This window comes from Malus domestica, chromosome 03, assembly GCF_042453785.1.
Source record: "Malus domestica chromosome 03, GDT2T_hap1".
Taxonomy (NCBI): domain Eukaryota; kingdom Viridiplantae; phylum Streptophyta; class Magnoliopsida; order Rosales; family Rosaceae; genus Malus; species Malus domestica.
The window spans coordinates 2,218,762-2,241,738 of record NC_091663.1 but is presented as its reverse complement, the minus strand read 5'-3'; the positions used below and the strand labels follow the sequence as shown (position 1 = coordinate 2,241,738).

At 34.3% G+C, this 22,977-nt stretch overlaps 2 protein-coding genes and 1 long non-coding RNA gene across 3 annotated transcripts; all 3 read right to left on the bottom strand.

The window, feature by feature from the left end:
• Positions 1 to 3,569: 3,569 nt before the first annotated feature.
• Positions 3,570 to 5,151, bottom strand: LOC103416514 (uncharacterized). The gene is made up of 3 exons (XR_011579099.1): positions 4,554 to 5,151; positions 4,211 to 4,460; positions 3,570 to 3,739 (listed from the first exon to the last, which is right to left on the bottom strand). It is a non-coding gene; the product is annotated as an uncharacterized lncRNA (long non-coding RNA).
• A 3,208-nt stretch (positions 5,152 to 8,359) lies between these two features.
• Positions 8,360 to 9,424, bottom strand: LOC114826347 (uncharacterized). Its single transcript, XM_029106463.2, has 4 exons — positions 9,405 to 9,424; positions 9,195 to 9,293; positions 9,030 to 9,110; positions 8,360 to 8,928 (listed from the first exon to the last, which is right to left on the bottom strand). The coding sequence occupies exons 3-4, from the start codon at positions 9,099 to 9,101 to the stop codon at positions 8,461 to 8,463; spliced, it is 540 nt and encodes a 179-aa protein (XP_028962296.2). The 5' UTR covers positions 9,102 to 9,110; positions 9,195 to 9,293; positions 9,405 to 9,424; the 3' UTR covers positions 8,360 to 8,460.
• Positions 9,425 to 10,165: 741 nt separating this feature from the next.
• Positions 10,166 to 11,236, bottom strand: LOC139194328 (uncharacterized). Its single transcript, XM_070818637.1, has one exon. It carries the CDS (start codon positions 11,234 to 11,236, stop codon positions 10,166 to 10,168), a length of 1,071 nt encoding a protein of 356 aa, XP_070674738.1.
• Between the last annotated feature and the right edge of the window lie 11,741 nt (positions 11,237 to 22,977).

Genomic DNA, 22,977 nt, shown 5'->3' with positions numbered 1-22,977 from the left:
ATTCATGTCATAATGAAAATTTTCTCCTAAACCTCCTCGTTGCCCCTAATTTACATTTCACTGAACGCTCGAACACCCGATCAGCTTCTCCTCCTCCACCACTATCAGCATGACGTCATCTCTCCACGTGTGTTGAAATCTCTCTCCTTTTTAGTTTGATCTAGACATGTAGATATATTTTCTGTGCGTGTGCCTCATAAAAAGACAAAAGGTGCAAGTTGATGATGCATACGAGTGAAAAAGTATATATGTACCAAATGAAAGCAGGAGAAAAAAATAAGGAAAAGTGTACCAATGGTTGATATATGACGACATGCTGATATTGGGGAATACCGAAGAAGAGAAAGAGATTGATTGTCAAGTGAATTAAGAATTACGGGATGTAGGTGTGAGGTAGCAGAGAAGAAAGTTCGACATAGAGAATGGCGAGCTTGATGAAGGAAAGAACCACCCAAAGTCAAATGTTTTGATTTGTGTTTTTAGAAAATGAAATTTTGGAATGGAAGGTGCACGAAAGAAAAATGCACCATAACCACAGTAACAGAATGATTTCTGCTTTCACTAAGCAAAATGAACTTTTCTTCTTCCTCCCATGAAGGGCTCTCTCACATTCGACAGAAGCTATTCTCCAATTATTATTCTTCTCTCTCATAGTCTCTGTGAATGGTTTTAGCCTCTCTAATGTAATAGACAGCATGACGGTGAAGAACATCTTGAGAATAGCTTCAGTTAAATAGGATAGTGAACCGTCCATGAAAGGAAGAAGAAAAACTTGTGGAGTCCACAAATATCTTTTTGCATGAATCAAATGATGGCAACTCATCCTTCACTTGGTGGGTTGTGCATAACCACACGATGAACCTTCCTTTAGAAGGTAATGTACTATGGACCCAGTTAAGTGGTTTTTCTCTTTCACTTACAAGGGGAAGGTCTTACTTTCGGGTCCGATGGATTGTGAATCGTAATCAATTTCTTATGGTTGTTTTATTGTGTGGCTTGATCCAAATCCTCTACCTCTTAATATAAATATATTGTTTATTGGAAAAACAAACTTAATTAAAATAAAATAAAATAAAAAATAAAATAAAAGTTGAAGTAGCGCACCATTAACAAACTTTAGCCAATAAACTCAAGTAGTTTCCGCTAAAACCGGATATAAACACAATGGGTTAAAGGTTCAACATCACGTGGATGCCCAAACGAATATTTTAAAAAAAATGAAAAAAACAAAAAACAAAACAAAACAAAAACAAGGTTACAACTTACAAGATGTTCTAACAATCTTAAATTTGAAAAGTTTGAAGTTAAATGAAGACTGATCGATCAAAGTACAAATACAAAGTGACATAAACGAGGGCAATACTAAATATCAGTGGGTTTGGCATAAATATTGCTCAACAAGTTCAACCAAACAAAGGCAGCAGTGCTACAATCTTCTTCTCTAAATGACACGTTTCACTTTCTTGTACTTAATTAAACCGCATTCCATTTGGGAAAGTTACACATAGGGGTAGGTACGTACCCTAATTGATTCTAAACAAAAATTGTTAGAAATTCTTGGAGTTTTATCTTCTCTGTTTGTACCTTCTAGATATATGATGCAAATGACTTGGTTAAGAGGTTGAATTCTCCTGACTATAACAATACTCATGCGTTATAATGTGCGTTTTAACTTTTAACTAAGATCGGATTTTTTTTAACACCAAAAATCCCAACTTTGAGCTCAGAACATATGAAAAATAACGATATATATTATATGTAATCTAGGTGATCTATGACCAACCAATCCAATTATACATGGTTAGCAACTCAATTTGGGGAAGAAAAACATATATACACAGCATTTCAAGCTCTCGTAGGTTTGCGGACCTATTAAACTTATTGACCACGCAAATATCTTATTTGTGTGGATCACATTGTGCCACCTCATTCTGGACTTGGTGGATTGTCCGTCATGTAGAATTCTCTCCCCTCTTAGTTTTTCTTCCATTCCGTCTCCTTCTATTTGACCAGTTACGGTTAGATCACGTTAACGTTTTGTGTTAATTTTTTAATAGCCACAACAAGATAAAAAACAATTTGTAAGAGGAAGAGAGAGAAGAGGATGGAAATAAGATAAGCGAATTGGGATTCTTTACTTCTATTCAACGAAAAGTTTCTTGATTTTGGCTATGGCTAAATGGTTGTTGAATACTTGCCTTGGAATAAATAGAATCAAATGACCCATGTTTAAAGTTTAAACCTTCATTCGGAAGGTTTGAAGTCTACAAAAGTGCCAAGGCTTTACTTTTCCCTTCCACCGTTCCACGGAGTGCGCTCTCTCTCCACCTCTAGTAAGATCCTACTTTCTCATTTGATGAGATCTAGATTTGTAGTTATATTTTTATTTTGTTAACTTTTTTTTCTTTCTTTTGTGTTTTATATGTCTTTTTAATCATGACAACCGCACAAGTTTTCTAGTAAGATTTTTTGGGTGGAAGTGGTAGAAAAAGACAGCATTAACGCCACTTTCAGTAATAAATAAATAATCACTTGGTTCATTTACTTACTAGTGAAAAGTGGTGTCAATGCTGTCTTTTTTACCCCTTCCACTCCAAAAATCTTACTAGAAAACTTGTGTTGTTGTCATGATAAAAAAGACATATAAAACACAAAAGAAAGAAAAAAAATTAACAAAATAAAAATATAACTACAAATATAGATCGCATCAAAGGAGAAAATAGGATCTTACCAGATGTGGAGAGAGAGCGCGCTACGTGGAACGGTAGAATGGAAAAGTAAAGCCTTAGCCTTTTTGTAGACTTCCAACCTTCCAGAGGAAGGTTTAAACTTTAAACATGGGTCATTTGATTCTATTTATTCCGAAGCAAGATTCAACAACCATTTAGTCATGACCAAAATCAAGATAATTTTCGTACGTTGTTGAATAGAAGTAAAGAATCTCAATTCTCTCCTCTTATTTCGATCCTCTTCTCTCATCTCCTCTCACAAATTGTTTTTTATCTTCTTCTAGCTATTTAAAAATTAACACTAACCATAACCGTCCAAATAGAAAGAGATGTAAGGGGAGAGAAACTAAAAGGAGACAGAATTCTACGTGATGAACAATCCACCAAGTCCAGAACGAGATGGCACAATGTGATCCACGCAAATAAGATATTTGTATAGTCAATAGGTTTAATAGCTCATTAACATTAAATCTCAAACCATTATTATAAGAAATCAATGCTCATTAATTTATGTAGGCACACAAGTCCACTGCAGAGATATTCAAACAATGGAACAGACTGGGTGTATGTTTTACATTCTAGTACTACATCACATATGCTGCGCTAGTCGCATCACATACAAGTCCAAAACATTATACAAAAGAACAGGCTGACACCTAACTCCTGATCTAAAGTGAATGTAAACGATGCATGTGAAGCTAGTTCATAGCCCAGGACAATACAAATAACTAAGAGACACCGTGCAAATATGTAATAATGAGCAGGTAAAACGCAAGGATGTCATGTCACAAGTTTATGCTTACAAATAATATTAAAAACATAAAGTGTACGAAAAGTATATTTGTAAAGCTAAACATAACATGTCACATTATAATATATAATACCAATTGTTGGAAAAATCACATATATATACACACACACACACATAAAAACAAAAGAACCACTCACATAACCATAGCTTGCTTGCTCTTGATAAGCCTTGCCATTCATCAAACCGAATAAGCCTGTACCTATACCAAGTCACATTGACTTAACAAAATACTTAAACATAAAGCATACACAAAATGGACAGATTAACTATAATATGTCCTATTTTACAAAATTACCCCTAACCACAGATAATTGCAAAAATGCCCCCCAAGTTTTTAGAATTACCAAACAGCCCTAAAGCTTCAACAATTTTTACAGTTTGGTCCTTGTTGTAAAAACAGTACCGCAACATCATTCTTTTTCTAAAATTTCCCACCAAACAAGCATATTCTACCGTTGTACAATTTCTAACATGTAACGTGATTAATGAAACCATTTCCGTTGAAGATTCCGTTAAACCCAACGGCGGTCGTTAGATTTCACGATAACCGGAGTTCACTGGAATCTGCATAACTTTCCCAGAAAATTACAGAGCTTCGGTTCAACTATTTTCATAGGGATTTTCATTCCGGTCTCAATTAAAATCATCTAAAAAGGGTTTAGAAAATTACCAAAGGACTGATTAAGATGAATTGGGGCAAGTTTGTCATGAATTTCATCGGAATTGCTCAGGTGAAGGTTCACCAGTTTTCTGGAACTAATTGCAGAGGATGAACAGAGGTGAAACACCTCGGTTCCACATGACTTTGAACTAGAACTTCACCAGAAATTGAGGTAATTCATCAGAGCATCAATACAGACGAAATCGAGTCGAATCCACTTCGGATTCAACGGATTTCCTTCGAACACACTCGTCAGTTTCTGGAAAACAAGAATAGAGTGCATGCACAGATTAGAACCTTCCATTTGGAATGAAAACAACTCAACAAAACAAAATAGGGCAGTGAGCTTCACCTGAGTTCGAGTTTCAGAGATTTGAAGCTATCGGCTTCAATGGCAGAACACACAGAGGTGTTCTAATGATGCATGCAAGGTTACAGCTGAGTTTGGGTAGTGCCGAGGGAAATAAGAAAGTGCAAGGAGAGGAAAAGCTGCAAATTTGAAAGCTTTTGAATTTCCGATGTAAGCGTGCCGGTGAGTTTCTGATTGCCCATTTGGATTTAAAAACCTTGCCGTCCTTGGTGCAACTGACTTGTCCCCAGTTGCAGTAATCGGTGCCGGATCACCCGAGGCTGTTGGGGCCGATGCTTTTGCTGAGTGCTTCCATAGCTGCTCTGTCATCGCCGCCGGCGGACTGGGAGTGTGCTGATGGTGGGTAGAGAGAAAAGAACAAAAGCAGCACACCAGGTAAACAACCCCAGAAACCCAGATGGGGGTCCTTCATCTTTCCCGGGAAAATCAGCCCAAAAGTGTAGAGAAAATGAAAAAGGCAGAGACTTTAACAGAGAAAGAAACGCAGAATAATGTAGGATTTATGGAAGGAGGAAGAGGGCGGAGAATCTGAGAATTGGGCACGGGGCAAGTGGGGGTATAACTTTAATTGGTGGGGAGTGGGAGTGCACGGGGCAAGTAGGGTGTGTATGTATGTGTCAGAGAGAGAGAGAGAGAGAACTGATAATGAAAAAAAAAAAAAAAAAAAAGAGGTAGTGAGAGAGATGAGTGGAAAGAGAGAGGAAGTACTGGTTTGTAACTGATGTACTTTTATAAAAAGTGAGTATAAATAAAAATTGAGCTTAAAAAGTGTTGGGTAAATATTTAAAAATATTTTATTTTCATAATTTTGGGTGAAAAAAAAGTTGAAAACGTGAAGCAGCAAAAATGAGCTTATTCTCACAGTACAGCAAAAGTAGTTTTTTTTTTTTCAAAACACAGCAATACGAAACTAGCCCGGAATGAGTGAGAGAGCTAGAGAGTTGTGAGGGAAAATGATGGTGTCAGATGGAGTTAGAAAAATAGTTGAAATTTTTTGTTATGACGGAAACACAAATGGTACATCACGTGTTTTAATAAGAGTTATGAGAAATTTTACTATTTAAGTTATTAACTTTTTAACACATATATCATACTATTTATATAATAATACGTGGTATATCATTTCATGTACCGATCAAACTAAAAAATCTCTCGAAAAATAGAGCTTTCAAAACCCAAATAAACCATTATTTTAATTCCTACTTGTATTTCACTTCAATTTCCACTAAAAACAACAGCGTGTCTTCTGAGTGCAGAAGACCCACTCGGACACAGATAAAATCCCAGCATTGGTGCGCGCTGCACGAGGGAAGGTTTCAAGTTTTGGAGTTGCATGGTATTTTTATACTGTTTTAAACAAAACTTGTTCCTTGTAATTCTGAATTGAGTTTTGTTTACGGTTACGTGTTCGAAAATAGTAAAATAAGACTGGAAAAATAAAAGGAAAATTTGAAGTTCATGTGAAAGGCCTACGTGGCATCTCAGGGGTATTTTAGGAATTTTATCACTGTTAAGAATAAAATATAATAAATTTCACGACGGGATGTCACAACATTTTAAAATTAAAAGTTGAAAAGTTTCATAGATGGGTACATATAAGATTAAAAAATTGGAAACCCTTTTATAAAAAAATTAAGGGGTACAAACTTATTCTAATTTTTTTTTTGAAATGTTTTGAATTGAAAATTAATTAGGAGTTTAATAAATGTGTGAATATTAAAATCCTAATCAATTATTAATTTTTATTTTAAAAATTGTGTAAATGATATGTAAATTTATTATTGTATTAATGATAAGAACTTTGACCAAAATCTAAAAACTAATAAGATTTCAGTCAATGAACATTAGTAAATATGGACCGAATACTAATTTTCTCAATTAGAATATTAGGGTGTTTTCAATTGGTCCTAATTAGTGCGTATCATATACATGGCAAAACGGTTTATCTACAACTGTCTTTCAATGATAGATAAATCGTTTTTGGTTTTCGCTATCGGGTTTTCCTTTTTTGATGTGGGTTTTTTACAAAGTTTCTTTCGGCTATGTTTGGTGAGAGATTTTCAGGTACCAAGGGATAGAGGAAAAGTTAGTAAGGAATAGGGAACTTCATGTTACAAAGGCGTGTATGAGATAAAATGTTTATAAACGAATATACTCATGAAATACACTTCTAATTCTTTCTAATATTTTGTGTTCTATTCCTTATACTAACTACACTCCAATTCTTTTTTGGGAAAACTTGATATAAGTCCAATTTTTTGAGTCAATAGTAAGAATAGTCCAATTTATTAAAATAAGTCCAATTCCTTAAATTTAATTAATTTATTATCAAGAATGATCTCTTCAATGAAAAAATTTATTGTAAAAATCAAATTTCTTCCTAATTATCTCTTTGATTATTTCCTTTTATTTTTTATTTTTGTTATTTCTTGTTCTTCCTCCGACTTTAACCCATTTATAGATTTTATTTTAATTTTTATAATCAACCTATATGACAGGTTAATTGTATTTATCTACCTATATGACAGGTTCTTTTTCATAGTCAACCTGTCACAAATTGTGTCTTGCTTGTAGGTATATTATGTGTTTTTTCTACCTTTTAGTTAGGTTTCATATCTTACTTATAAGTATAATATATATTCATATATTTGCTACTTGAGTTAGGGTAGAATGTTTTGCAGATAGATTTATGTTAGTATATTAATTTTTTTTGTTATAAGATATTAGTTAGATATTTTGGAGTTGGAAAATGCATAATATTAAAAGATTTTAATTGAATTTTAATATTTTTAGAAAATATAAAAGAAATAAAAACATATAATTAGATAATTGGACTCACTCCTAAAAACATTCTATGTTTTTGGACCTAGATCTAAAAGCCCCTTCTTTTTTAGAGCTAGCTTATGACCTCTAGGTCAAGTGGCATGGGAAGATATATATATATGTTAAATCTTAGCTTTGCAAAAAAATTGAAACATCACTTTGTATTTTTTAAGAACAGAAGGTTAGAGGAAGAAACTCTACTCAAGTGAAGACTTGATCGATGTAGGATTTAGGGCTCAATCATGTCCAATTTATGAACCTCGCATATATATACATACCTAGGTTAATGGCCATCAATATCTTAAACTGCATGAAGTATCATCAGTCATCACCATTCCTAGTATTTGCTTCTTGTTATACATCCGAGTTTACGCACATGCATGTAAACACACTAGTAGAAAAAACACTTTGCGCAACGTACATAAATGTGTCGCGCAAAGCCAAAAGTCGTTGCCTAAGGGTTTGCGCGACGAAGGGTTCGTCGCGCGCTAACCGTCGCGCAAAGGCAGTGACGGTAGGGTTTGCGCGACGAACAATAACATGCGTCGTGCAAAGTACTTAGTGCGACGTACACGTGCGTCGTGCAAAGTACTTAGCGCGACGCACACGTGCGTCGTGCAAAGTTCTTAGCGCGACGTACTCGTGCGTCGCGCTAAGTACTTTGCACGACGCATGTGTACGTCGTGCAAAGTACTTAGCGCGACGTACTCGTGCGTCGTGCAAAGTACTTAGCGCGACGTACTCGTGCGTCGTGCAAAGTACTTAGCGCGACGTACACGTGCGTCGTGCAAAGTACTTAGCGCGACTTATACTATAGGATTGCACGACGTACGTGCACGTCGTGCAAAGTACTTTGAGCGACGTGCATCCTATGGTATGCGTCGCGCAAAACCTTTTTTTTGGTTTGAGTTGTTTTTTTTTTAATTCTTGATCAATATTATAATTAAATTCTAAAGAATAATTAATTAACCAAACAAAAGTATTTAATTATAAAATATATAAAAATGTGCATACAAGATGTCCAAACAAAAAAAAAACTACAAGTGAACTGGTTTAATACATCAAGCTACTTGGTATCGGCAGGGCAAAATGGGTCTGAGGTCGAAGGTGGAGCAAGATGAGGTGCTGGTAGCGAGATTTGGAGGCCAGCCATCTGTATGGCTTGTACAAGTTCTTGCACCCTCCCGACACAGGTCCTCACCTCCTCGTCCTGGGCCTTCATCCGCTCATCCTGGGCCCTAAGCTGCACCTTCATCTGCTCACCCTCGGCCCTCAGCTGCGTCACTTCCTCCTTCAATGCATTGACCTCTACTGTATTCGATCTGGAAGAAGAGGCACCCGTCTCACGAACTCGCGCTTTCCCCATACCTCGAACAACCTTGCCACGACGACGACCGAAGTTCTGATCCAGGACATCAGTCATGATCTGAAAACCTACATCCTCAGGTAGCGTGACGTCCTCGATCGGAGTCTCTGAGGGAAGCTGCGATGTTGCTTCGTGGAGGACAACATCTCTTTTTTCCACCATAGTAGCCTGTAATAATAAAGAAAAAACATATAATGTTTAATAACAAAATATAGATAATATTTGAACGATTCTTACATATAAGAATAATAATAATTACATATACTTACATGAAGTTGCTTAGTGGTCTCATTATTAGGTCGCACGTAAACTTCCTCGAACATGTCGATCTCTGGGAACATAGAACCCTCCTGAAGAAAAAAACATGAAGAAAATTTTATTAATCAATAATAATAAATAAATTGTATAAAATTTCAAAGTTAATTTACTTTTACCTCACGTCGTGCCTCAAGCCTATACGAAAAGGGCTTTGAACCAGAATGGTGGAGAAGTGTCTTTGACTCCCGAGCTTTCTGGCCAGCAATAGATTTCTTCTGTTAAACACACAATATACATGTTAGTGCGATTATTTGAAATAAATTAATAAAAAAGCTTAAAAAAATAACATATACAATAATAAATTATTATTAAAATATTATGTATACCACAAATTTTGGGTCCGTAAAATATTATGTATACCACAAAAAAGGATGGTCTTTCTTCATTGTACCATCGACTCTCTTCATCCACAAGGATGACCTAATGCCCATTCGTTCCAAATCGAGGCGAGCTTCGATCGTGTCCTTCGTTTTTCCTTCAATGTCTAGAATTGTCCCAACCAAAGTATCAAACACATTTTTCTCAATATGCATAACATCAAGGTTGTGTCTCAATTTTAACTTTGACCAGTACGGGAGCTCAAATAACATACTCTTGTGCGTCCAGTTCAGATGTGTACTTCGTCTAGGCTTACTGACCTTTTTGCCGAAATGACCAAATTCCAAAAGGTTTAACTGATCCAAAATCTCATCTCCGGACCATTCTCTTGGTCTTGGCCGAGTCTCTTTTGTGCCGTGGAAGGCTTTATCGTTCTGGCGCCACTCGTTATCCCAAGGGAGCCATCTACGATGACCAAGATAACAAACTTTTCTCGCATGCCAAGACGATGTTACGTTTTCCTTGCATATTGGACATGCCATATAACCCTTAGTCATCCACCCAGAAACCATTGCATACGCGGGAAAATCGTTTACTGTCCACATCACTGCTGCTCGCATGGTGAACATCTGCCCAGTATACTTATCGTACGTACGAACACCGTTTTCCCATAAATCTTTTAGCTCATCAACCAACGGCCGCAAATAAACATCAATGGACTTTCCTGGATCTTCGCCAATTAATAGAGTCAACATCATGTATTCTTTTTTCATGCACTTCCAAGGTGGCAGATTATAAGGAAAAAGACGACTGGCCAAGTGCTGTGGGTTTGGTCTAAAACCCCGAACGGATTAAATTCGTCGGTGGCAAGTCCCAATCTAACGTTGCGTGGATCAGCTGCAAAATCAGGGTACATCCGATCAAAATCTTTCCATGCATCTCCATCTGCAGGATGCCTCATAACATCGTCATTTACCCGTCCTTTTTTATGCCATCTCATGTCGGTTGAGGTATGCATCGACATGTACAATCGCTGCAACCTAGGCTTCAATGGAAGATAACGCATTACTTTTTGTGGAATCTTGTTCTTTCTATTCTGTGATGTCATTTTAAACCTCGGCTCATTGCAGACAGGGCATTTATCAAACTGTTTGTTCTCCTTATAGAACAATATACAATTATTTACACATGCATGAATTTTTTCATACCCCAATCCGAGACCCTTCAACACTTTTTGGGCACTTTTATGATCTTCAGGTAAACAATTCTCCTTTGGAAGCATCCTCTTGATAACTCCAAAAAAGTAATCAAAACACTTGTTTGACAAACCAAACTTGATCTTGCCATGCATCAACTCCACAATTGCTGTGAGCACCGAAAAGTTCTCGCAACCCAGATATAATTCTTGCTTGGCATTTTTCAATAGTTTTTCATAGTTTTTGAATGCCTCACTGTCCATGGTTGGACGACCATCATCTCCCCGTTCATGATTGGTGTTGCTTGAGGCGTATGGATAAACGTCATTTAGGATATTCATAACTTGTTCACTATGATCCACATTAGATTCAACAGTCTCCACTCGTGTCACATATGAAGACGAAGCTTGGTCTAATCGTTCTCCATGATGATACCAAGTAGTATAGGTCTCGACCATCCCATTTCTTACTAAATGAAATCGAACATTTTCGAATGTCTCCCACATTGAGTTGTTACACCTTCTACACGGACATCGGATAGTTGAACCTAGGTTGTGTCTAGTTGCGAATTCAATGAACTCATCTATTCCATCCAAGTACTCAACAGCACATCTATTATGATTATGTATCCACTGTTTGTCCATTTTGTCTGCAATCCCAATAAAAGTACAAGAATTACAACAACTTCAACTATTGTCTTGTCACCTTATTCCTCCGGTAAGGGCCCTATCCCATTCAGGAATGCACATTTATGTCTCGTAATTTACGATTCCAATGGATTAAATTTCGACATGAGCAAATTTCGGCAGCATCTCCTTACAGTTCTTCAAGTGCACGCCGTAGATACATAATATCCACCGTGTACTCGAAGAACATTAGGAAATGTTACCAAAATTTCCACTATCGAAACCTAATCTGTGAACCGCAAACTACAACACATAACTATGCATTCCCAAATTGTCCAAAAAATGGGACAATTCAAGAATTAATTGGACCGTAGTCATGCTTTCGCATCCATGCACGAAATCCAACTAATTCTCAAACGGGAAACTAAGCTTTTCTTGAAAAAAAAGTGTACGAAGTTAAGTAGTATTAACTTCGTACAACACAACAATTTTGTAGGTGATGTACAAAAATATGTGCATACAAATAAACTAAATCACAATAATTACATCTCAAATGTAGTTAAATTTCTCTGCGACTTTATTTTCATTGTAATATAAAGTGATTTATGCACCCTTTATTTCACTTTACGCATCTATAAGCAATTGGGTCTTGCAGCCAAATAGTCCAAATAGTTCATTCATTTTATAATCCTTCTAAAGTTACAAACTGAAACTGCTTATTCATCATTATAATCCACCATATAAACATTCAGCTAATTAAAAAAAAAAACGCATTGTGGTTGGTTTGATAAGTTGTGTCCTAAAATTAGAAAAGTTCCCTAAGTGGTTTGACTGAGAGAGTGTGAGTCAGTTACCTGTATAATGCAATTGGTTGGCCTAAAACGGGAAGATATTGCTTTGGCATGCTGGCCTAGTAGCACAAACATAACAAGAAAACATCTTAGACTTCATTTTCATTGTAATGTAAAGTTGCAACAAATAACAAGCATTCATGGGTCCATGTGATGAACATTACCATAGCAGTGTAAGAGTGTGCTGATTAACATGGACAATAAAAGTAAAAAATGAAAACCCAATTTACTGTAAAAACTAAAATGTATGTTACCATGGTAAATCTGGTTATTATAAACAAGTTGGTCTACATTAAAGAATATCCTTAAACTGACTGTCTAATAATGTGAAGGAAACATGGAAACCAATGATCTCAGTACAACCAAAAGAAAAATGAAAGATATACCGTAATGTTATAGCATTCTTTTCTCTGTATATCTTTTCGTTGCATAAACCAGAAGGCAAACACATATTTATTATTTAAGAGTAATACGACTAGTAAACTAAATATGGTGTATTTTGCATATATAAGCTTAAATAAGTTGACTAGGGTAGTGTGTTCGCTCGTTTGCACTCAAATTTTAATCTATCTCTCCGCATTTTAATGTAGTTTAGTGTATAACATCGCTTATATATAGAAACTCTGGAATCTTTCGTCTCTACACAATGTGATTAATAAGTAAAGATGATTCCAAATAGGTTGCCAAGTTTGACATAAAAAGAAATGATTAATCAAATTAAATTAAAACCACAAGGCACATAGATTTTTATTTCATTAGAACGTGTCTACCAAATTAAATCTGATGTGTTTCATCTCTACAAAATGTGATTAACTAGTAAAGATGATTCCAAAGAGGTTGAATGATGAAGTATCCACTAGGTCTGACCATATGCTCGTTTGAAAAAGCAAAATAATGAAAGTAGAATACTCATCAATTCAATCTCAACAATTAACACATTATTGAAGGGAAAACGTACAATCCAAATTGGATGATTCCAAAGGGAAGGCTCTAGGAAATAACTAAAAAAAAAGAAGAATACAAAGATGAAGTAGAAGTAGACACACGGGGGTTGTATAATGGAAGTTGTCAGATGATTGATTTTGCCAGTTCTTGTCTGTGGAGAAGAGAACTAATTATTGCTTAAACGTCAGTTTTGTATCACATGGGATGTCTTAGTAGTGTGATATTATAGTTGAAACAGATTATGGTTTGGGTGGGTTAGAACTTAAAATAACAGTTTAAATTATCGTTGTAAGATGAGAATATATCCACTACCATTGTCTTCTGAAAACAAAAAAACTAACAGGGAAGACATCTTGTTCTCTGTTGTAACTACGACGACCCCAAGACTAACATATTTCCTAGTGACTGAAGGCAAGTCAACAACTTTGAGGCAGTTTGCATACAGATGCATATCCTAATGAGACTCATAGGGTCCAACTCATATTGAATTAAATTGTTCAATAAACCACTAAACACAATCCAAATAACAAGCATTCTCTCATGAAATTCAATTGATTCTATACCATTGTACAATAAACATTCAAAACAAATGATTGAAACCTTCATATATATAACCCATCAAAAGTATTCAGTTCATGTTTCTAAAAAAAAAAAAAATTCAATTCTCAACAGCTAAATTAGATTTACTTACTCCAAATCAAAGACCATCAAATAGCAAGGGAGGGATTGCATGATGAAATGAGATGAAATATTTGTATGTTGAATTTATGAGCATGGGAGGGATTAGAGAAGGTTTTGAAGAGAGATTCGGGGGGGGGGGGGGGGGGGGAGGATGTAGTTGCTGCAACTGGGTTTGCAGTTTCTGTTTTCCAAACTGAAAAAGTCGTTGACTTTGCGCGACGTACGTGAATATGCGTCGTGCGAAGTCACTTTTGCGCGACGTACATGCACGTACGTCACGCAAAATTGACAAAAAAGCGGTAAATCATTCTTTGTTTGGCGCCAATATCTTGCGTGACGTACGACAACGTCGCGCAAAAGAACTTTGCGCGACCGCACTTTGAGCGACGTCAGTGTACGTCGCGCAAAATAACTTTGCGCGACGCACTAGTAAAGACGTCGCGCAAAATAACTTTGCGCGACGCACACTGACGTCGCGCAAAGTGCGGTCGCGCAAAAGGACTTTGCGCGACGTTTTGTGTTGTGCGTCGCTCAAAACAACTTTGCGCGACGAAATTGACGACGTCGCGTAAGATTCCGTCGCGCAAACATGTTTTTCTACTAGTGACACAAAATTATTGTTTGGTTCAATTTGACCCTAAATTATATTTTTTGTACAAAGCCCTAACCAAATTACTTAGATTAACGTATATGAATATGTTTACAACATTTTAATGCTAAAAATCTTTATACTTAAATTTACCCCATTGCAGAAATTAGAAGTGTCGAAGTCAAAGATTCTATTATGGGGGTTAACCTTAAATATCTATAAGCTTAAAGTGAAAAAGAAAAAAAATGACGAAATCTTATATATAATAACACAAAATCATAGTTTGAAAACTCTTTAAAGACGATTTAATTTGAATGTATATTAATTACTTCTATATATATATATTTTTTTTAACAAACAATATTCTCGAACCTAAGACCTCTCACTTACAAGTGAAAGTGAATACCACTAGATTGTATACTAAGTGGCAATTACTTCTACATTTCTAATATGACATTATTAGACATAAATTGTATAAATATGGTTAGGTGATTAGCTAATTAGTGATAGTTGGCACAATAGAGAGAAAAAAAAATACAAAATGGTAAATTTATTCTTGAGTTATATTTCTGAAGATAGGGGTCAAAAAATTAAAGTATCATGTTGTTCAATGGACAAAAATGGTCAAAACTTATAGACTTTGATATAAAAAAACCAAATACATCAAAATCATATAACAAAAACTTAAAAGTGAAAAGAAAGTAATCCTCCTGAGCCTTCATTGGCTCTGCCAGTGGAAATTAGCCTTCTCACATCTAAAGCCCTTATTTTCCCACACCAAAGTATATTTTCAAGGCAGAAGCCATGCATTGTTAAAGTACTATCCTATATATTCTACTAAAATTTCCGGTTCCGCCCTTTATAGCGCATCCCTTTTTTTCTTCTAATTGCAGCAAGACAACTTTCAATAAAACCTCACTTCTTACTTTACATGCAGGTGATAAGACTTAAGTTGAAGAAAATAACGGGATAATAACGGTGTAATTAGTAATAAGCCAATGGTTTAACCCCAAAATAATTTAATTGTACTTGGCGTAAGTTATATGGCCCCATATGTCATGGGAAGATATATATGTTAAAACTTTTTGATTTCAAATTGGTGAGTGGATTCACACGCACCATTAATATTCACGTAGTAATATTACAGTAGTCCATGCATGCACAGAGATTGGAGTACGTACGTCCTTATGTTGTAAGCATGCAGGAGTTTCATCACGTTTCACGTGCTTCCCCAGGCTGTAGCTGAGAAAGATTAAAGAGCATGCATGTAATGTCAATTTTTATGCAGCGAATCTTCCTTCTTTTGTAGTTGGGTTGAATAAATATCTTGGTACTTTGGTAGTTGAGTTGCATTATATGATCCCAGCTCTTGAAACTTTATCCTTTTGAACTCATGTTTAATTCTATTTTTTTTATAAATATTTTGAATTGAAAATTAAAATGGAGTTTAATAAAGGTGTGAATATTAAAAGGGACACTTTAGATGCGGTCCCTAGCTATCAATATTTTTTTATTGAAAACTTGTTAGTTTTTAGTTTTTTATTGAGGTCCTTGACATTAATGTAATAATGTAAGTTACTATATTTTTTAAATTAAAAATTAAAAATTGAAATTTGAAATTTGTAATTGTTTATATTAATAAGATTTTAAATAAAACCCATAATTTATTGGATAAAAATAATAAAATATAAATTATACTCTCTATTATATATTGTGTGAGTGTACATATATGTATGGGTACATTAACCAAAATTAACAAAAAAAGTTATTGTACCAAAACATGGATACATTCTTAAATCAACGAAAAAGAATGTATCCATATAAGTTTAAACATGGATTAAAAAATTTGAATGGATTTTATATTAGAAAAAAGGGTACATTTTACATATAACAAATTGATATATTTGAGAATGGGTACATTTAAGATTAAAAAAATTAAAAAATTATATGAATGGGTACATTTAAGATTAAAAAATTCAGAATCTTTTTATGTATAAAAAAAAACTAATAGGTACAAACTTAATTTAATTTAATTTTTTATTATTTTGGAAATGTTTGAATTGAAAATTAATTAGAAGTTTAATAGAGGTGTGAATATTAAACCCTAAATTAATTACTAATTTTTATATTAAAAAATTATATAATAAACATGTAAATTCATTATCACATTATTGCTAGGGACTTGAATCAAAATTTAAGAATTAATAAGGTCTTAGTCAATGATCAGTAAGAACTAAGGACCGGATACTAATTTTTCCATATTAAAATCCTAATCAATTTTTATTTTTTATTTTAAAAATTGTGTAAATGACATGTAAATTTATTATTGCATATTATGCTAGGGACTTTGACCAAAATCTAAAAATTAATAAGGTTTCAGTCAATGAACATTAGTAAATAGGGATTAGATACTAATTTTGAATGCGATCCCTAATTATCGATATTCTTTTACTGGAATTTTGTTGGGTTTCAATTTTTTATCGAAATCCATGAAATTAATGTGTATGTATTTCTATGTAGGTTACTATATTTTTTAAATTAAATATTAAAATTTATAGTTGTTTGTATTAATGAGATTTTAAATTACAAAAACCCATAATGTGTGGATTAAAAATATTAAAATATAAAATATACTCTCCAATATATTGTGTGTATATATATGTATATAAACATGGGTACATTCATAAAAATTAACAAAAAATTTATAGTACCAAAATATGGGTCCATTCTTCAAAACGGCACAAAAAATAATAGATATTAGGCTTAATAACATTAGTAAATTTATTCGATTAAACTTAACATGGATATCATGTTGTTCAATGGACAAAAATGGTCAAAACTTATAGACTTTGATATATATAAAAAAAACCAAATACATAAAATCATATAACAAAAACTTAAAAGTGAAAGGGGTCAAGTGACTCGTCACCCTTCATTGGCTCTGCCAGTGGAAATTAGCCTGCTCACATCTAAAGCCCTTATTTTCCCACACCAAAGTATATTTTCAAGGCAGAAGCCACCATTGTTAAAATACTATCCTATATATATAGCGCATCCCTTTTTTTCTTCTAATTGCAGCAAGACAACTTTCAATAAAACCTCACTTCTTACTTTACATGTAGGTGATAAGACTTAATGGGATCATATAATAATGCAACTCAACTCCATAGTACCAAGATATTTATTCAACCCAACTACAAAAGAACGAAGATTCGCTGCATAAAAATTGACATTACATGCATGCTCTTTAATCTTTCTCAGCTAAAGCCTGGGGAAGCACGTGAATCGTGATGAAACTCCTGCATGCTTACAAAATAAGGACGTACGTACTCGAATCTCTGCGCATGCATGGACTACTGTAATATTACTACGTGAATATTAATGGTGCGTGTGAATCCACTCACCAACGAAAAAAGAAAAGAAATTGGGAGTGAACATGTTTTGGCACCCTGTGTAGTTTTGCCTTGAATGTACTCCACCTTTTTAGTTTCACCAATTTGAAATCAAAACGTTTCAAAAGTTTTAACATATATATCTTCCCATGCCATATGGGGTCATATAACTGACGCCAAGTACAATTAAATTATTTTGGGATTAAACCATTGACTTATTACTAATTACACCGTTATTATCCCGTTATTTTCTTCAACCCCAGCTCTTGAAATATTTTGAATTGAAAATTAATTAGGAGTTTAATATAGGTGTGAATATTAAAACCCTAATCAATTATTAATTTTTATTTTAAAACTTGTGTAAATGACATGTAAATTTATTATTGCATTAATGCTAGGTACTTTGACTAAAATCTAAAAACTAATAAAGTTTCAGTCAATGAACATTAGTAAATAGAGACTAGATACTAATTTTCTCAATTAGAATATTAGGGTGATTTCAATTGGTCCCTAATTAGTGCATATCATATGCATGGCAAAACGGTTTATCTACAACTGTCTTTCAATGATAGATAAATCGTTTTTGGTTTTCGCTATCGGGTTTTCCTTTTTTGATGTGGGTTTTTTACAAAGTTTCTTTCGGCTATGTTTGGTGAGAGATTTTCAGGTGCCAAGGGATAAAGGAAAAGTTGGTAAGAAATAGGGAACTTCATGTTACAAAGGCGTATATGAGACAAAATATTTATAAACGAATATACTCATGAAATACACTTCTAATTCTTTCTAATATTTTGTGTTCTATTCCTTGTACTAATTACACTCCAATATATGTTAAATCTTAGCTTTGCAAAAAAATTGAAACATCACTTTGTATTTTTTAAGAACAGAAGGTTCGAGGAAGAAACACTACTTAAGTGAAGACTTGATCGATGTAGGGTTTAGGGCTCAATCATGTCCAATTTATGAACCTCACATATATATACATACCTAGGTTAATGGCCATCAATGTCTTAAACTGCATGAAGTATCATCAGTCATCACCTTTCCCAGTATTTGCTTCTTGTTATACATCCGAGTTTACGCACATGCATGTAAACACAAAATTATTGTTTGGTTCAATTTGACCCTAAATTATATTTTTTGTACAAAACCCTTACCAAATTACTTAGATTAACGTATATGAATATGTTTACAACATTTTAATGCTAAAAATCTTTATACTCAAATTACTTAGATTAACGTATATGAATATGTTTACAACATTTTAATGCTAAAAATCTTTATACTTAAATTTACCCCATCGCAGAAATTAGAAGTGTCGAACCAAAGATTCTATTATGGGGGTTGACCTTAAATATCTATAAGCTTAAAGTGAAAAAGAAAAAAAAATGATGAAAGCTTATATATAATAAAACAAAATCATAATTTGAAAACTCTTTAAAGACGATTTAATTTGAATGTATATTAATTACTTTTATATATTTTTTTAACAAACAATATTCTTGAACCTTAAACCTCTTACTCACAAGTGAAAAAAAATACAATTAGACCGTAGTACTAAGTATCAATTACTTCTATATTTCTAATATGACATTAGACATAAACTGTATAATTAGGGTTAGGTGATTAGCTAATTAGTGATAGTTGACACAATAGAGAGGAAAAAAAAAACAAAATGGTAAATTTCATTCTTGAGTTATATTTATGAAGTTATGGGTCAAAAAAATCAAAGTATCATGTTGTTCAATGGACAAAAATGGTCAAAACTTATAGACATTGATATAAAAAAAACCAAATACATAAAATCATATAACAAAAACTTAAAAGTGAAAAGGGTCAAGTGATCCTCCTGAGCCTTCATTGGCTCTGCCAGTGGAAATTAGCCTTTGACATCTAAAGCCCTATATATTCTACTAAAATTTCTGGTTCCGCCCTTATAGCGCATCCCTTTTTTTCTTCTAATTGCAGCAAGACAACTTTCAATAAAACCACACTTCTTACTTTACATGCAGGTGATAAGACTTCAGTTGAAGAAAATAACGGGATAATAACGGTGTAATTAGTAATAAGTCAATGGTTTAATCCCAAAATAATTTAATTGTACTTGGCGTAAGTTATATGACCCCATATGGCATGGGAAAAGATATACATATTAAAACTTTTGAAACGTTTTGATCTCACATTGGTGAAACTAAAAAGGTAGAGTACATTCGAGACAAAACTACAGAGTGTGCTAAAACATATTCACTCCCAATTTCTTTTCTTTTTTCGTTGGTGAGTGGATTCACATGCAGCATTAAATATTCACGTAGTAATATTACAGTAGTCCATGCATGCACAGAGATTCGAGTACGTACGTCCTTATTTTGTAAGCATGTAGGAGTTTCATCACGATTCACGTGGTTCCCCAGGCTGTAGCTAAGAAAGATTAAAGAGCATGCATATTGATGTAATGTCAATTTTAATGCAGCGAATCTTGGTACTTTGGTAGTTGAGTTGCATTATATGACCCCAGCTCTTGAAACTTATCCTTTTGAATTCATGTTAACTAATTATAGTATGATTTGATGTATTGGACCGTATTCTCAACATACTATTTTTTTCCCCTAATTGATGGCCATTAACCTAGGTAGATAGGTATACGTGGGGTTCATAAATTGAAGCAACGCGCTTTGCAATTAGACTGCCAAGAGCAGAATCATTGATGAAGTTGTGGTGAGTGGTTGTTATTAGCAAATGCGCTTATGAATTGGTGAGCTTTACAAAGCCATTGGCCATACTTGAGCTTGAATTGGTGTAGGCCTAACAAATCCAGCTTTTGAAAATTCTTGTATAACTTTTTCTGTGATGATCATGAGAAATGATCAAATCAATATGTATATGTAGATATTCAACTGGAAATATATGTTTCTACATATAACAAGTGAACTTGTTTTTTTTTTTTTTTTTTTTTTGAACATACGATATTATCTACACTAAAGAGGCAGGGATGGGCTTAGCCTCACAATAGCAATAATGTGATTCAAATTTGTCCTTTGGCTAGAATCAAACACAAGACCTCTCACTTACAAATGAAGAGGAATACCACTAAACCGTAATAATACAAGAAAAAAAATAAAAAAAGTGTTGTGGCCTATATTTAACTGAGGGGTGCAAAGAGTGTAGAATAGACTTGAGGAATTGTGTGTTAATTCCCCAATCATGTGCCTTTATTTATAGTAATAAGGAGGAAAGAAACTTATTCTCCAAGTAATACAAAGTCTATTAGGAAAGATCTTCTAGATCCCAAAAGATTCTTAATCTATCTCTACTTAGGATTTACACAATCACAATATGTATTAGAACATAACAAAAAGTACATACTTGGAAACCCAGAGCCATCGAAAATCCTGATGGGGTTTGGAACATTACGGCCTAGAAGAGTGACTTCCCTCCATTGCCTATACTTCTCGACCTTGTCAGCCGTATAAGAGGTGCCATCAGCAGTAATTTTTCTCTTTAGGTGGTCATGCGTTTCAGACGTGCCGCCTTGAGTGGTAATTTTCCTCCACTGCCTCCTCTACTCCTTCGCCGCAGTATTTGAGGTGCCTTGAGCAGCATCAGCACCATAATGATGTGATAACCGAGCGACGACAACAGCCCATAGCACCACCACCAACAACATCCAACGCACTGAAACAAACAACACAAATTTATAAAGGAGAATGTTAGGGAGACTAAATTTGCAAACCAAATTATGTGTGACCAATAAGAAGTAAACATGTTAATCAACACTTAAGTAATAAACCAATCATCAACATCCACATCATTTAGTTTAAAATTTGTTCTCATTAGCATTACCCATTTATAAATCCATTTAAATACCTCAAAATCTTAATTGAATACGCCCTCCTAAATTCATATCCAATTCCCCATACAAGAGAGTTACCTTCTTCTTGTCCGAGAACGATAGTCATTGCTGGAGATAGCTAAGCTAGGGTTTCTATTTTTTTTTTAATTTTATTATTATTAAAGGGAGAGGAAATTTCGAAACTCGCTATTACAATAATTTAGGGGTTAGGGAAGTTTCGAACCCAAAATGCATAGGTAGAAGCCCAACACCCTATCTACCAAGATATTAGACTATATGCGTAGGGTTTCTGAATTTGATGATTGAATTTTTAACCAATTAGGAATTTATTTTTGTTTTTGTTAAGGTTTCAGATCTCGCTTCCAAACCACACTTTCAAACCGCACTGAACGAATGAGTATGTGTAATTATTATTTTTTATTTACCCTAATTTTTGTGAGCCCTAGCTTCGAATTTCTTGACTATAATTGTCATATCCTGTTCATGTTGCTTTGTCTGCAAGCTTTCTATTTTGTTTCTGTGCATCCAATCATCTCCGCATTCACACGTGAAAAAGTAATGTTCGGGGAAGTATTTCCAATGGAATTAAAGGCCGTTTCACCACCAATAAGACCAAATTCCAATGGATCCCATACACAGGAAGCCCGATGCAAAACTGGCAAATTAGCCCAAACAAATCTCAATCCTAAGTGCCAAGTTTTGTGGCTTGAGCTTGTAAAGTGATTGGTTGTATGAAAATTTAAGTGAAGAGAGTGACAGACCATTATCAGTTTAGGTCACATTAGGCATGCTGCAAGTTTTTGAGTTAGTAGAGCATACTTACTGCTGATAGTTGCGTAACAAATTACAATTGATAGTTAGATTCAAAAAGAAAAAAACAAGCTCAATATTAAGTAAAGGATTGTGATTCTCTTCGGATCTCACTCTTTGAAGTCTAAGGACCAAGAAATTTAGATCGTTTAAGAGAAAGAAGATGGGGGTCGTCTGACCCATGGACGAAGCTACATAAGGCCCAGGCAGGGCATCCGCCCCCACTCAAATTTTTGGGTGAGAAAAGCAAAAATGTCTTGACAATTAAAACAACAATTAAAATTTTGATTTTTGGTTCCAAATATTCCACGTTTTCTAACCTTAATCAAACTCAATTGAACTGGGGGTTTCATAAATACATTGGATTCAACTGATGAAGTATCATAATTTAATACAAAAATTTTATTCCAAAGTATTTTATATGAATTTACTTCATTCATTTGTTTGTGGCATTATAATTTAGAATTTAACTTTCCAATTTAGATATTTTTTATTGTATCTGGTCCTCAATAACCTAAAACCCTTTATTTTACTTGGTTGTTTTAAGACGCCCCCAATCAAAAAAATTTCTAACTCTGTCCTTGGTTTGACCCAAGTGTTTTCCCTCACACGGCCCTCTGTGTGTTTTGCTGTGCTTGCCC